Source organism: Lepus europaeus, chromosome 20, assembly GCF_033115175.1.
Source record: "Lepus europaeus isolate LE1 chromosome 20, mLepTim1.pri, whole genome shotgun sequence".
NCBI lineage: Eukaryota > Metazoa > Chordata > Mammalia > Lagomorpha > Leporidae > Lepus > Lepus europaeus.
Window position 1 is genome coordinate 58,134,460 of NC_084846.1, and position 15,785 is coordinate 58,150,244.

The window sequence follows — 15,785 nt, forward strand, 5'->3', positions numbered from 1 at the left end:
GAAAAATAGAAAAAAAAAAAACCTTTCAAACTTGTATTTAATCTGCCATAGGCTAAAAATATCAGCATTCAGATCAATTTGGGATACAATATGACTTTTCTATTTAAATATTTGTATTACATCAGTTAATGAAAAAAGTACACTTTTTTCATTAAAAGTGTGATCAGAATGCAGAGCCGAGCTGAAAGTATGACATATTCCTACCAATGAAGTATCTGACGTAATAAAACAATTTGCTATCTCAGCTAGAGATGTATAGTAGGAAATTGATAAGTACTATATTACTTGAGGATTTCATTATCTAATCCTCACAAATAAAAAACGTGTAAAATAAAAACGAAACTCCAGTGAATATAATTTAAGCTACTAAAACTCAAAAGGCAATTCAGGATTTAAAGATGTTTATGATGTTTTTGAGCCATGTCTGGAGTTAACCAAACAGTGAAGTTTGTAAACACAGTACCCAAGACTGCCCTAACTCATTCACGAAGTGAAAAGTGAGGAGAGAGGAGTCCCCAAACCATCCTCAGGTTGAAAAATTAGCTAGATGGAGACTCCCAACTTCCTAAGTGCTTTTGAACTCACACCTACTGTTTATTTTAGAGAGGGAAAAAAACCACAAATGACAACTGACCATAGGAAGCGATCCATAAGGCAGAGACTAGGAAGGTTCCAAACTTGAGGTTTCCACTGTCTTCTTCCCATGAAGTCAGGACACGTTACCTTTGCAGCACTGCTGTGTAACCATGTGCATGGATAATGCCAAACAAGGAAGCGCACCCAAGCTCCTGTATCCGGAGTTTTTACTGAGGGTTCAATACACTTGAATGTTCATCAGCGAGACTGAACTTGGTCTGACCTCCTGATCAACTAATACTATGCGACCAGAGGTCCCTACCATAAGCCATATTGTTGATCTTTTCAGCTTGGAGAGCCCACCTCTGAAACTATTGGGTGTGGATGGCCCCCAACCTAACATCCAGTCTCATTTTAATGATGTTCCTGTCAGGTACGTTATAAATTACCTACCAGAAGCACAGGGCCTTTGAAGGCCAAGTACGTCTTTGGACAGAGTTAAGTTCTTTACTACACAATGAATACTAATAGCTAATTTATTCCTAAGTGCCATTTGGTTTTAAATAAAGAATTTCAGTTATGTTATTTCATGATATCTGTAGTTACACCCTTAAAAAATACACTCAGTACAACCATCCACAATTAAATATTCTACTCCTAGAAGTCAATGGGTATTTTATTTACACACTTTGATGAATAACCCTTCCATACTTAGGACTTTTGAAAGCATTTTAATCTCAAGTCATTTTATTTTATAGCCAGTCAATTTTGTTTATAGATTCATGTGCACACTGATCCGTTTTCTGACTCATTAAGAATGCTTTTCATAACAGCATCTATCACTTTCTGCTATAGCCCCAACACAAATATACTGACACTAATTCTCCAGCCACTCCAGTGACTACCCAGTTAACATTTCAGTTTAAAACTATCCCTGAGATGATAATCTAACTTGGTAGGAAATGAGCTAATGTCCATCAAATAAAAGTGAATTAAATATTTAAGGGATACTGGTTACTTAGACTGATCAATTCAAACATGATCTCAAATAGCCCCATTTATAAGGAGAATTACACAAAAGGATTAACATTTTCAAAACTAGTCAAACTACATGGTGCCACTCTGAAATAAATATATTCTTACATTAATAATTACAGTATAAACAAAACTGACAATCATTAATCTTCCAAGAGGTTTCATTTAGAACATTGTTGTCCAGATGGGGAATACTCATTAGCAGAGGTCCCAGTGATAGCAAAGAAGCTGCCAATCAAGGAAATTACTTTAATGACGAGATCATTAGAAAGCAAACACTGTAGATGAACCACTGACTGGATGGCTCTGCAAGGGATGGAGCCTAAAGACACATCTGTGTCTGTCGAAGCCTGTGGGGACTCTGCTTCTGTGCCAGAACCTTGCACTGGCACTGAGGTCTGTTTTTCTCTAAGATGCACCTTCTTAGTGGATACCAATCTGTGTTGTGCTGCTCTATAGGAGTATGTAAACTCCCTTGGCATCCACTATGAAGGGGCTGACATGGGAACCAGTGTTCAGAAATCTTGAGGACAAAGCACTTCTTTGGGAACTCTCTAATAGAAAATTCCTTGCCTCCAAGTAGCCAAACAATCCCAATTACAGAGAGGTGCAATACTGTGTGTTAGACGCACATTACATGCCACGTGCTATATACAGATTATTTTATTTGGTCCCCAGATGTCCTCTAACTGGAGATTGTTATGTCTATATTTGTTTTCAGATGAAGAAGTGAGGTATATAAGGGCTGAAGAATCTGCCTTTGGTTAAGCTTCTAATATGGCAGGTCCATGAATCAACCCCTATTTTATCTTATTCCAACGACTATGTTCACCCCCAATCTTGTTCCAACTATTACAGAATCACAGGATCTATGATTGCAAATTGGCTTACAGATCAATCTCATCATTTTAGTATTTTCTGTTGAAGGTGAGAAGGGTAAAGATGCTAATGGTTTTCAACGATTGAGAGGAACATTCTGGCCTCAAACCTCAGATTTGTTAACAGGTTCACAAACACAGGCATATTACAGCTCTGGGCAGCATATCTTCCGAAAAAAATAAATTCACAGCTAATTGTACAGATTTGCTGTATGGATTAAATAAGAAAAGCTATCAGGGTATTTCAAAAAGTTAATGGAAAAGTATCATTAAAAGATCATTTTTGCACCAAAATAAACTTTTCAAACAGATGAATAGTTTTGATAATACACATTTTCCATGCACTTTTTGAAGACAACTCATATGCACGGATTTCAAAACTGTTTTGCACCAAAATAAATTTACCTTATAATTCAATTTCCCATGAACTTTTTGAAGTATTTCTATATAAAGCACTTAGCAAGACTTGATATTAAGGTATGGACAGTTAACCAGCTCTCAGGGTGCCAAATATAAGAGACCCTACTGCTAGAATGATCACAAATATGCTATGAACAGAGTTTTTTCTTAAAAAAAAAAAAAAGGCAAATGTAAACTGTATCCAATACTGTTACCAGCCCACACACAAAAGAGTGGGCGTAAGGCAAGCCTGGGTTAATCTATCTACTCAACTATTTCTGTAAAGTCAACATAGAAGAGATATGTGAATATGCCAGCTCTAAAACCATCTCAGACATTGAAGACTGGAGATTCAGTTGGCAGAAAAGCAGACTAACTGTGAAAGCTGCAGTCCTATCTGATTGAAATTCTGAACTCAAGGAGCTTGAGGTCTAGTTCTATTTGTGAGATTTCTTTTTTTTTTTTTATTTTTTTGACAGGCAGAGTGGACAGTGAGAGAGAGAGACAGAGAGAAAGGTCTTCCTTTTTGCCGTTGGTTCACCCTCCAATGGCTGCCACGGCCGGTGCGCTGCAGCCGGCTCACCGTGCTGATCCGATGGCAGGAGCCAGGTGCTTCTCCTGGTCTCCCATGGGGTGCAGGGCCCAAGGACTTGGGCCATCCTCCACTGCACTCCCTGGCCACAGCAGAGAGCTGGCCTGGAAGAGGGGCAACCGGGACACAATCGGTGCCCCGACCGGGACTAGAACCCGGTGTGCCAGTGCCGCAAGGCAGAGGATTAGCCTAGTGAGCCGTGGCGCCGGCTATTTGTGAGATTTCTATCATCTGAGTTACACTAGTGACTCTATCACTACTTGGTTTTAACAAAACAGCTTACATTCACTGAAGATGCACCATTGTGCCAGCAGTGTTCTAAGACTTTTATTCGTATTCAAGCAATTCACACAGGTGTCTTGCAAGTTAGTTTCTATTTGTCTGAGTACTACAAAATAAGGAACAGAAGCTGGACTAACAGGCTACAATATCAAAATTAAAGGAAATGCGATTTCCTACTCTTATGACTAGCATGTACTGCCTCCCTAAATCAAGAGTGGCTGAAAAATTTACCTTACATTTAAGTATGTTAAAACCTATTTAATAGTATGTATATCAAATATCCTACGTGAGCTTTAAAAATAATCATGTATTTTTTTAATTATAGAAAAACACTTTTGAGTTCCCTCCAAATATTTCAAAAAACTTAGAGTACTTTATGCATGGAAAGCCAAGACACTCTGGCCAAAAACAAACAAAACAAAAAAAACCTAAATGAAAGATCTCTGTGAGTGAGACCCCAGTAGAAAGAATGGGACCATCAAAGAAGGAAGTACCTTTCTCTGAAGGGAGGAGAGAACTTCCACTTTGACTATGACCCTGTCTGAATAAGATCAAAGTCGGCGAACTCAAAAGGCTTCCATAGCCTTGGCAACTCATGACAAGAGCCTAGGGAGATTACTGATGCCCTAAACAAGAGTGTCAAATTGTTAAGTCAACAACAGGAGTCACTGTGTACTTACATCTCATGTGGGATCTGTCCTTAATGTATTGTCCAATGTAAAGTAATGCTATAACTAGTACTGAAACAGTATTTTCACTTTGTGTTTCTGTGTGGGTGCAAACTGATGAAATCTTTAATATATACTGAATCAATCTTCTGTATATAAAGATGATTGAAGATGAATCTTGATGTGAATAGAATGGGAGAGGGAGCGGGAGATGGGAGGGGTTCAAGTGGGAGGGAAGTTGGGGGGGCGGGGAGCCACTGTAATCCATAAACTGTACTTTGGAATTTATATTTACTAAATAAAAGTTAAAAAAATTTTTTAAACCACTGTGACAAGCAAGTCCCATGTGTCTCAATCTGGCTCTGAACTTATAATAAAACTCAGAAATGCTAACAGTACAAGTGTCATTGAAAGGCTACATTTGTTTCTATATTTAACCCCATTTTTCACAAGAGGGTCTCTCCTCTAGCCCCAAGCTTTATTATGAAAAATTTCATAGACATAGACAAGATGAGATGCCAGTCCAGTGAGCATCCACAGTTTTGACCTAGATTCAGCAATGGAAGCATTTGCCCATACACATGCACATTCTTCTCACCCATGCATCACATATGGGATAGGGTGGTTTTTGTCTGCTTCATATATATTCCTCCACTGGAAACGAAGTTGCAGGTGCCACCTTACTTCCCTCTAAATACCTCTTCAGGAATCCCTTAAGCATAAGGAATTCAATTGGTACTATATTGGAAATGTTTCTGGCCTGATTTCTCTGTATTTTAGTTTGATTTGTGAGTTGAAATCAGAGGATACCCAAGGTGTATAAGCCTTAACTAACCCAGAAAGTTAGAATAGGAATACAGGGACCTTTGCTTGAAATACCAGAGGTAGCATTGGTGATGCTTCCCTTTCAGTAAGTAGTATTGGCCTCCTCAGATGAAAAAGATGGACAACTCAGAGGGCTTTTCTATGTCCAATTTAAGCACAGCCTGAGGTTCTTAGGCGATTTGCTCTAGTTTTCACACTTGTGTCTGATATCCAATACTTCTGCACCTCAGCTTTTGTGTACAGAAAGCACGCACAACTCCCTACATCTTGTATAATATTCAATGCATTAGTCTTAAAATCCTCACAACATTTAACACTCCTTTAAACATTAAGTGGTACATAAATATTCCTGTGTTTACGCACCAATTATGCAAATAAAAAACTCATTAATTTGAAAACTCTAATTATTCCTATCATTTAAAAATAAGTTACAGAATAAAATACTACTCAACGTTTCAAATATTTCTGGCTGTTGGCCAGAGCAGTTGGCATCGGAGGGGAGAAGTTCATGAAACACAGGAAAGTGCCGTCAATCCTGGCCAGAGGCTTCTCAGGACAGAAAGCTGTTGTCATGAAGACATTGATGCTGCTGCCTCTGACTGCCCTACGGCCGCACTCTAGTGGCTGGAATTGACTACTATCCCCAGAGAGACACAGCTGCTATGGGCAAGAAGAAAATCACCAACAGGTCAAAGATCAACTGTTCTGTGAAAGTCTGTAACTACAGTCACCTCATGCCCAGCAGGTGCTCTGCGGGTATTCTCTTGGACAAGTCAGCGGTCAACCAGGATGACTTCAGAGACCCTGCTCTTAAACACCAAGCCCATCGAGAGGCCAAGGCCAAGTTCAAAGAAAGGTGCAGGACCTGGAAGCACAGGTGGTTCTTCCAGGAGCCGAGGACGTAGATGGTTTTTGATCTAGTCATTAAAAACTTTAAAATATTTTTATCTCTAATTGAAAGCTTCTTAAATATTGAAGTTGCAGCAACATTCAACAAGACATGCAGCAGAGAAATGTGAAATAGTGTTTAAGAGCATCAACTACAGAGACAGACTACTTGAGCTCAAGTTCTTGTTTCTGATCTGTGACTTTGTAATTCGAGGATTTATTAGAAGGTTATAATAGCATTTTTCTTACTGTACTATTCTAAGAAATTAATGAGTTGACAGTATATTAAAGAACTTAATAAAATCAACTAAAAAATGTGAGACATGAATCCAGGAAACTACTAGAGGAAAACATAGGGGAAATACTTCAAAATATTGGTGTAGCAATTATTTTGGGAGGGGGGTGATCTCAAAAGCATAGACAATGAAAGCAAAACTAGACATACTAGGTTGTATCAAATTAAGAAGCTTCTGCACAGAAATGGAAACAGCAGAGTGAAGAGACAATAAACAGAGTGGGAGAAAATACTTGCAAACTACTCAGCTGACAGAGGTCTAACGTCCAGAATAGATAGGGAACTCAAAAAACTCACTAACGAAAAAATTTTTTAAAAAAATCAGTATCTGGGTAAGCATTTCCCAAAAGAAGAAAAACACAACCTGTCAAAAACCATATGAAGAAATGCTCAGTATCACTGGCATTCAGGAAAATTAAGATCAAAATCACAATTAGGTATCATCTCTTTCCAGTCAGAATGACTTTGTTCAAAAAGTCAAAAAAACAGCCAAATCTGGCAAGGGTATGGAGAAAAGGGAACCCTCATAAGCCTTCCTTGGGAATACAAATTAGTACATGGAGAACAGCATGGAAGTTCCTCAAACTACAACGAGAGCTACTTATGATTCAGCTATCCCACTCCTGGGTATATATACGAAGCAAATCCAATTAGCCCCTCACAGGCATATCTGTGCTCCTGTGTCCCTGGCACCACTGTTCACAATAGTGAAGATATGAAATCAACCTGGGTGTCTATTAATGGACAAATATAAAGGAAATGTGCTATATGTAACAGTGGAATATTTAGCTATCAAAACGCATGAAATCCTGACACGTGCAGCAAGATGGATGGTGATCCTCACATTACTGACATAAGACAAACACTTCACAATCTCTCTTCTATGTGGAAGTTTGAACAACTCAGTACAAACTTAAAATAGTGATTGCTAGATCCTGGGAAGGTAAGGGGAGGGTGATTAAAGGAAGGCTGGCTAACAGGCACCAAAACCCAGTTCAAAACAAGTAATAGATTCTAATGTTTCACAGTCCAGTGTGATGATTATATTCACAGCAATGTACTGTATACTGTAGGAAGAACTTGAAGACAGATAAAGACGAAAAACTACAAATGCTGTTTAATTTGATTAATGCTGCAAACACATGTTCAAATATATGATGTACCATAAAATGTACAAGTATTACATATTTATTATTTTAAAATAAATTTTAACTTGGTTTGTGCATCTTTTTCTAGTACCAAAATCCATTGAGATTCCAGAATTATTTCGTCAGTTTTATCAGTATTTCTCATAAAAGATTTATAATTAAAATATTTATTATTTTAAAGTAACAATGACAATTACACTGTATGTTATAATAAGTAACATTTTAGTAGGAAATGTATATTTTATCCCTTAAATTAGTAAGAATAGTGGCAATATTTCATGATTTTGACCTTGTCTTAAGATCTAACTGTAGAGAAGAATCTTTTAGCTCTTAATATACTGCAATATATTCTTTTAACTGAAGTATGTGAAGACAATTCAAACTCAAACAGATATGCAGATGGAAATGAGACTTTTAAGAGAGTTTCCAGATAATGTGGACAGTCTTCCTTGATATTACACCAAAACTTACCAAGTTGTAGTTTATTGAAACTAGATTCCACTGTGTAATCTGAAGCCAAATCAACGGATACTGCTATTTTCTTACATTTTACTATTCTATCACTTGGTATACCCTGCCCTGTGATACTCTCATATTTGCATGATTATCTAACTTTGATCATTGAAAAAATATGGGTTCATCAAGTTGTGTAATTCTTCAAATATTAACACATTTCACTAAATGATGTAATATGTTAAAATCATTACATTCTTATTAGGAAAACTGTTAAGAATTAGGAAACTATTAAGGTAAATGTCACATTTTTCAAAATTCCAATATTCATTTGAAAGTCTCATGTTATCATTGGCAACAAATATTGCCAATTATATTTTCTTGAAGTATAATGATCATGCCTTTCATCTTAAAAGGCAGAAGATTTATAAGATCTGAAGAAAAACCAGAGCATACCCTTTTCATTTTACAGGAAATATATGTGAAATACCCCTGGAGATCATTTAGCTCTCGAACAAATGGGAAAGTACTTTTTCTTGGGGTAACTGTCAAATGTCAAAATGCAGAATAAAAATTCTACATGTGTTTCCTATTTTGTCATAATTCATATTAAACAAATTAAGTAGTCAAGGAGGACTAACAGGAACTACATTTATCTACCCACATGAAACAATCTAAAACTAGTCAAAATCTATTAATACAGTTCATGAAAACCCTGGAAAGCACCAACAAACAGCAGAGATCCTCACCAAGAAACAAATGAAGCCATCCTCACAACTTCCCCAGGTCACTCCTTTGAGAACACTGCCAGTTAGCGACGCTACCATACCTTAGCTTGGTGGGCGCTCTCAGGTGAGGATACCGAGACAACAGATGGCTGAGTGTTCACAGGATTGAGTACTAGGAAAGCATGAGGAGAGGAGGGTTGGGAGGGGAAGGAGAGGGAGAGAGAGAAAACCAGAGAGACACACAAAAAGCACCCACTCTGGAAATCTGCAGAGAGCTCCTGGATAGTTAGCAAGGTTTGATTAATTTATTTATGGACGCACTTTTTTGTTATTCCAAGTCTCATACTCTCTTGAGGGTATTGTAAGCAGATACTTATTTTAGCCACTTTCTGGAAGAGTTACATTTTTGCCAGATTCAAAAATAAAGAGACCTCTCACAGCAATGACATTGATGGCTGTTCCCTGATGACCAAGTGACTTTGCAGGGTCCAGGGTGACTTCGTCTATTGTGCCACAGGACTTTTAAGACCAATCTTTTCATGTCACTTCAGAAAAAGTTCTATTTTTAAAGTGATCAATATGATCCTTGCATAGTTATTTAGTATTTTACTACATTAAAATTTCTGTTGGATTTATCTACAATTTAAAATAGCTGGATGAATGTTCAAATGATTTAATCTATTAGAAAATGAAGATTCAAGTATGTCCTGGCAATTCTTCAATTTGGAATATGTGGCTAGACTATCACCCCAAAACATGAGTTAATGGGTTAATGTAACATGTATGACCACGAGAAGTGATCGACGGATGTGCTGTCTTCCTACCTGGTTATCCTTTGCTGAGACTGGTCTGCAGGCATCTGCTACAAATCTCCTGCATTCACAGACCATGTTTAGCTCATTCAAAATTAATGCTCTTCACTTTTTCCTAAAAACAATGCTTATACACAGCCACATGCACAAATGTGAAATCTGCATATGCAAGAAAAAGTAGGCTCAAAATAAAGTTTTTTGGCATATATTTTCATCTTGCTTATAATCAGTAATATAAATATCCACAAACAGAAAATATACATGTTCTTAGACACAAAGCTGTACATATACAAATATGTAGTGCACGTACATACACACACACTCTACCCTGAACAAGAATTTTAAAAAATGCACCTACTATAAAGTTAACCTTTTTTTGGCATCAAAAGTACCATGTTGCACATTTTAACTTTAAGTTTCATTTTGAACTCATATTCTTTTGCAATTATAAGTTATTCCAATAACTTACTATTTATTTATTTATTTATTTATTTAGACAGGTAGAGTGGATAGTGAGAGAGAGACAGAGAGAAAGGTCTTCCTTTTTGCCGTTGGTTCACCCTCCAATGGCCGCTGCGGCCGGTGCATTGCGCTGATCCGAAGCCAGGAGCCAGGTGCTTCTCCTGGTCTCCCACGGGGTGCAGGGCCCAAACACTTGGGCCATCCTCCACTACCCTCCCGGGCCATAGCAGAGAGCTGGCCTAGAAGAGGGGCAACAGGGATAGAATCCAGCGCCCCAACCAGGACTAGAAACCGGTGTGCCAGCGCTGCAAGGCGGAGGATTAGCCTGTTAAGCCACGGCGCCGGCCAATAACTTACTATTTAAACTTACATTTTCATCTGTTGGCTAGCGAAACCTTCCTCCAGTTGGGCTGTCAGAAGATCTCTTAATAATCTCTGCACAAATAATAGAATCAGATCTTCCTTTTAATGACTAGAATTAAATCTCAATACAACAGGGCCCATGGGAGTGCTGATGAAGTGAAGATGGAACCCATTCTGTTGCTGTCTTTGGAAGCTGTCAGTGACTGAACAAGAGTTTGACAAGTTCTCGTCATGGTCACCTGCATACGCTAATTTATCAAAATGAAATCATTAACATTTTATCTTGCTTTCCTTGTAAATTGTTATTTCCACTAAAATATTAAATTTCCAAATTTACAAACTACAATTTTAACTTTTAAAATGCAAACAGAATAAAAACCAAATTACAACAATAAAAATAAAGTCCTGGCCGACACCATGGCTCACTTGGCTAATCCTCCACCTGTGGCGCCAGCACCCTGGGGTTCTAGTCCCAGTTGGGGCACCAGATTCTGTCCCGGTTGCTCCTCTTCCAGTCCAGCTCTCTGCTGTGACCCAGAAGGCAGTGGAGGATGGCCCAAGTGCTTGGGCCCTGCACCTGCATGGGAGACCAGGAGGAAGCACCTGGCTCCTGGCTTTGGATCGGTGCAGCGCGCCAGCCGTAGCGGCCACTTCGGGGGTGAACCAACAGAAGGAAGACCTTACTTTCTCTCTCTCTCTCACTGTCTAACTCTGACTGTCAAAAAAAAAAAAGAAAAAAAAAGTCCTATCATTTGTGACAACATGCAGGATGCTGGAGGACATTCTGTTAAGCAAAATTAGGCACAGAAACACAAATACAAAAAATAAATAAATTACAAAGTTCAATCTAAGCTTTATTTTGTCACTAAAACCTTGAGGATGTCATTTCAAGTCTCTGGACTTCAGTTTCCTTACTATCAACTTATGGTAAATGTCACACATTTTTCAAAATTCCAATATTTATTTAAAAGTCTCATGTTATCATTGGCAACAAATATTACTGATTGTATTTTCTTGAAGTGGAATGATCATGCCTTTTATTTTAAAATAAACTTAAAACACATAATCAGCCCCCCCAGGGATGCCAAAAAACAAAACAAAAACAAACAAAAACACATAATCAATGATTTTTAACTTTTTTTTTCTTTATGGTGATTGTTTCACAAATAACACAGGACTATTTGAGAACCATGGCTTTCATGTATTACGACAGCAGAATTCAGGCTCTCCACTAATTATCAAACAAACATTCAAATATGCTAACAACATTTTTGTCCACTATTATCCAGGGTCTTCAAAAAGTTCATGGAAAAGACATACTACTGAAAAACTACACGAGGTTTTTTTCTTAACAATGAACTTGTACTAAACTTGCTGTAACATGTCTCAACAAGATTTATTTGAGGCACCAAGGAGAAGACATGAGTTTGAAGAGTCCCTTATCAGAACATGAACTGATAAAATTGAAAGAAAAATAGGTATGAAATTTATTTTAAGCACTGAGTGAAAAAAATGGTACAATCATTAATGCTTTATGAAAAGTTTGTAGGAATAATGCTCCAAAGAAATCAGCTGTTTATTAGACAACTGGTTTAAAATGGGACAAGACGATGTTGAAGTTGAAGTCTGATGTAGCAAACCATCCCTAGCAATTTGCGAGAAAAAAGTTGTTCATGCCCTACTTGAAGAGGTGGCAGAAACAATGGCAAACACCAGAAGCATCTCAGTTGGATCAACTCTCAATTCTGGTTGAAAAATTAAAGTTGAGCACATTTTCTACTCAATGAGTACCAAGACTGTTGTGCCCAGTTCAGCTACAAACAGAAGTAGAGCTCCCAGTAGAAATTTTAAACAAGTGGGATGCAGATCCTTTAGCATCTTAGACAGTTCCAACAGGAGATGAAACATGGCTTTCCTAGTACAATAGTGAAGATAAAGCACAACCAAAGCCGTGGCTACCAAGAGGTGGATCTGGTCCAGTCCAAGCCCAGTTGGCCAGGTCAAGGGCAGAGGTTATGACAGCGGTTTTTTGGGGAAAATGGTAAAGACATTTTGCTCCTAAACTTTCCAGAGCACAAAGAATAATAAAACCTGTTTAATAGGAGAGTAAACTGAGAAAGTTGATCAATGCTTTAACAGGAAAATTCCTGGAACACTTCACCAGAATCCTCTGCACCAAGACAAGGTTCCTGTCCATTCATTCCATTAAACAAGGGAAATCTGGGAAAGTCTTCATGGGCAATAATTAAGCACCCACCATACTGGCAGATATTTATGTCTTACTGAAGAGTCTTGAACTTGATGGAACTTATGTTGAAATATAGTTTTATTTTTTATATATTAATTCTATTTGCAACAAACCTTTTGAAGTTACTGTGTATTACCAGAATCAAAGACATTTAAATAATACAATGAATAAATACAAATATCAGATTCTAAATTCCCATAACCCTTATGGATCCTAGAATTCTTGACAACTGAATTTAAGTTTCTACCATCAGCATTTTAATATTGCAATGCCTTAGAAAATTGAGAGGTATGCGTAATCAATTGATTTATTTAACTGAATTATCTTAATCCTCTTTACTGCTTTAAAGAACTAGTAGCTTTTAATCCCATTTTCCCAATCAACTAAAAGAATTAACCAGTTGAAGTGATTTCCTCCAAGTCCCACAGATAGTAAACGTAGAGATAATGCTGCCTTCTCAAGTATTCTAAAATTAGAAAGATACACAATGCCAGTTAAAAATAAAGCAAACCTCTTTCCTCTATGATCCTTAACATCACCAATAAAAATTTGTTTTTAAAAAAGAAAATCAGGATGGAGCCAGCACTGTGGCGTAGCAGGTTAAGCTGCCACCTGTGATGCCAGCCCCAGTCTGTGTCCCAGCTGCTTCACTTCTGATCCAGCTCCCTGCAAATGGCCTGAGAAAAGCATTGGAAGATGGCTCAAGCCCATGTGGAAGACCAGAGTGAAGCTCCTGGCTCCAGGCTTCCACTTGACCCAGTGCTGCTGCTACAGTCATGTTTGGAATGAACCAGCAGATAGAAGATCTCTTTCCGTTCTGTTTTTAACTGATTTTCAAAATAAATCTTTAAAAAAACACACACACATTTTTTTTTCAATATACATATAACATATACATTTTTAAAGACTAAAGCACAAAATGTTTACAGATCTACCTTTAAGTCCACAGACCATAAAGAACAAAAACAAAATTAAAAGACAATAAAAGAAAAATTTGGTAATGTAAATATGGCAGAGAATTTGTTAAAATATTCACATATAAACAGCTCAAGAATAAGAAATAATCATTTGAATTACAAACAGGCAAAAGAGTATTTTCACAAGAAAAATACAAGTATTCAGGAAGTTTGAGGAATTTTAGAATCCCTGTTTCTTCAGGAATTCCAGGCATCTTTGAAATAAGATGTTTTCAAATCTACATCACAGTTTCTGGTAGAAGTTCTATAACTATCCCCCCCTACCAAAGGGAGTTAATCAAATTGGAAACATCTTTCAAATTTTTATGATGAAATGTGCAAAAAAATTACTTTTATATAAAGTCTGAAATGATTTAAAAATAAAACTTTAAGAGCTGGTGCTGTGGCACAGCAGGTAAAGCCACTGCCTGCAGTGCCAGCATCCCATATGGGTGCCAGTTCAAGTCCTGGCTGCTCCACTTCCAATACAGCTCTCTGCTATGGCCTGGGAAAGCAGTAGAAGATGGCCCAAGTCCTTGGGTCCCTGCACCCATGTGGAAACCAGGAAGAAGCTCCTGGCTTCTGGCTCCTGACCAGCACAGCTCCGCCACTACTCCCAAGATGGCTGCAAACCAGCAGATGGAACACCTCTTTCCCTCTGTCTCTCTGCCTCTCCTCTTTGTTTAACTCTGACTTTCACATAAATAAACAAATCTTTAAAAAAAATTTTAAAGATGTAAGCATGTGTAGACATAATTATGAGTTTGAAAGTCATAAAAAGGTATGTATATAGGATTCCAATATCCTGAATATGTTGCATAACATCGGCTTCAAATGAAATGAAAGGAATGAATAAACAAAGCTATTATCTTTATATAATAGTTTTCAAATTATCTACATTTTATGTATATATGTTATTGGTAAGTATTTCTATATTTTTCCAAAATTCCTCTCTTTCCCATATCTGTTTTTAAGTTTGGAAGGCAGAGCCAGGGAGGAAGACATAGAGAAATCTCTCATCTGTTGGTTCCATTCTCAAAAGCCCTCAATTATCAGAGCAGGGCTAAGCTGAAACAAGAAGCTCAAAATTCAAACCGGGTCTCCCACATGAGTGAAAGGGACCCAATCACTTGACAGATCACCTGTCCTCCAGTATGTGCAACAATTTCGAATCATAAATAGAGTTGGGACTTGAATCCAAACATTCCAATATGGATGTTGACATCTTCAGCAGCAGCTTAATGATACATCAAATTCCCACCCCCCAAATTCCTACCTTGAAAACATGAGTAAGTTTGGAATGAACTTGATAGCTACTGTTCCCTCTTATGGATCACTTTGTGCTCTGGTTTACTGGTTCATCATAAACACCTTAACTACGTTATTCAAGTTTCCTAATGCCTTTTGGCAACACAAGCTTCAGTCTGATTTGTTTTAGTAACAAGGTAGAGTTCAGGTTGTAAGAAATGTTCCCAAGTATCTGCAATAGCTTTTCTTTCCCTCATAGACTCATTTGAGCACAGTCACTGAACAAATCCTGGCAGGAAATCCCTGGGGCAAGAATGTCAATGGAAACATAAAATCACACACCAGGTGATCAAACAGCAGCTTCACCTCCAAGGAACTGTCATAAATGGTTGAGAAATGCATCTTTAACTTTTTTCACATGTTAAGTGTAAGTCAATTAAGATGATAATAATCCACCACATAATTGATGACACTGTTACAATCATTGGTCCAAGAACAGAATAAAATGTTGTCACGCAACTTGTAATTAAAATAATGTACCTTTTTATTTTCAATTCAAGGAAGGTTTTATGTGAAATAAATTTGTTAAACTGTTAAAGAGTTAAGAAATAAGTGACTATTTCCAAATCACTGTTACCCAAATTTTTTGGGTACACATAATAGAAATCATCTAAGTAAGTCATTTCTCTTTATTAAGTTAGAATGAATTGTGAGATAATATCCTGCTTACTAGATGAATCTTCCTTAAGTTTCCTTAGAAATTAAGCTATTTTAATTTTGTATCGATTTGTGAAATTTAATCTCACAGTATGAACAAAAACCTTTTCTTACTTCCCCTTGAGTGAGATAGTTCTGGTTTACTAGTTAATTGTTTCACTGTCTTTCTGAGCTTTATGATTCGTGACATCCAGAAGGAATGTCTCCCCAGG

The 15,785-nt window shown here is 37.4% G+C and overlaps 2 protein-coding genes across 2 annotated transcripts in view; one reads left to right on the forward strand and one right to left on the reverse strand.

Moving 5' to 3' along the window:
* ZNF804B (zinc finger protein 804B) overlaps nt 1-15,785 on the reverse strand; it is a 504,210-nt gene that overhangs the window by 426,103 nt on the left and 62,322 nt on the right. The window lies entirely within an intron of this gene.
* Nucleotides 5,764-6,160, forward strand: LOC133749958 (large ribosomal subunit protein eL27-like). The gene is given in 3 exon segments (XM_062179328.1): nt 5,764-5,830; nt 5,833-5,853; nt 5,856-6,160. Coding segments are annotated over 3 exon segments (393 nt in total).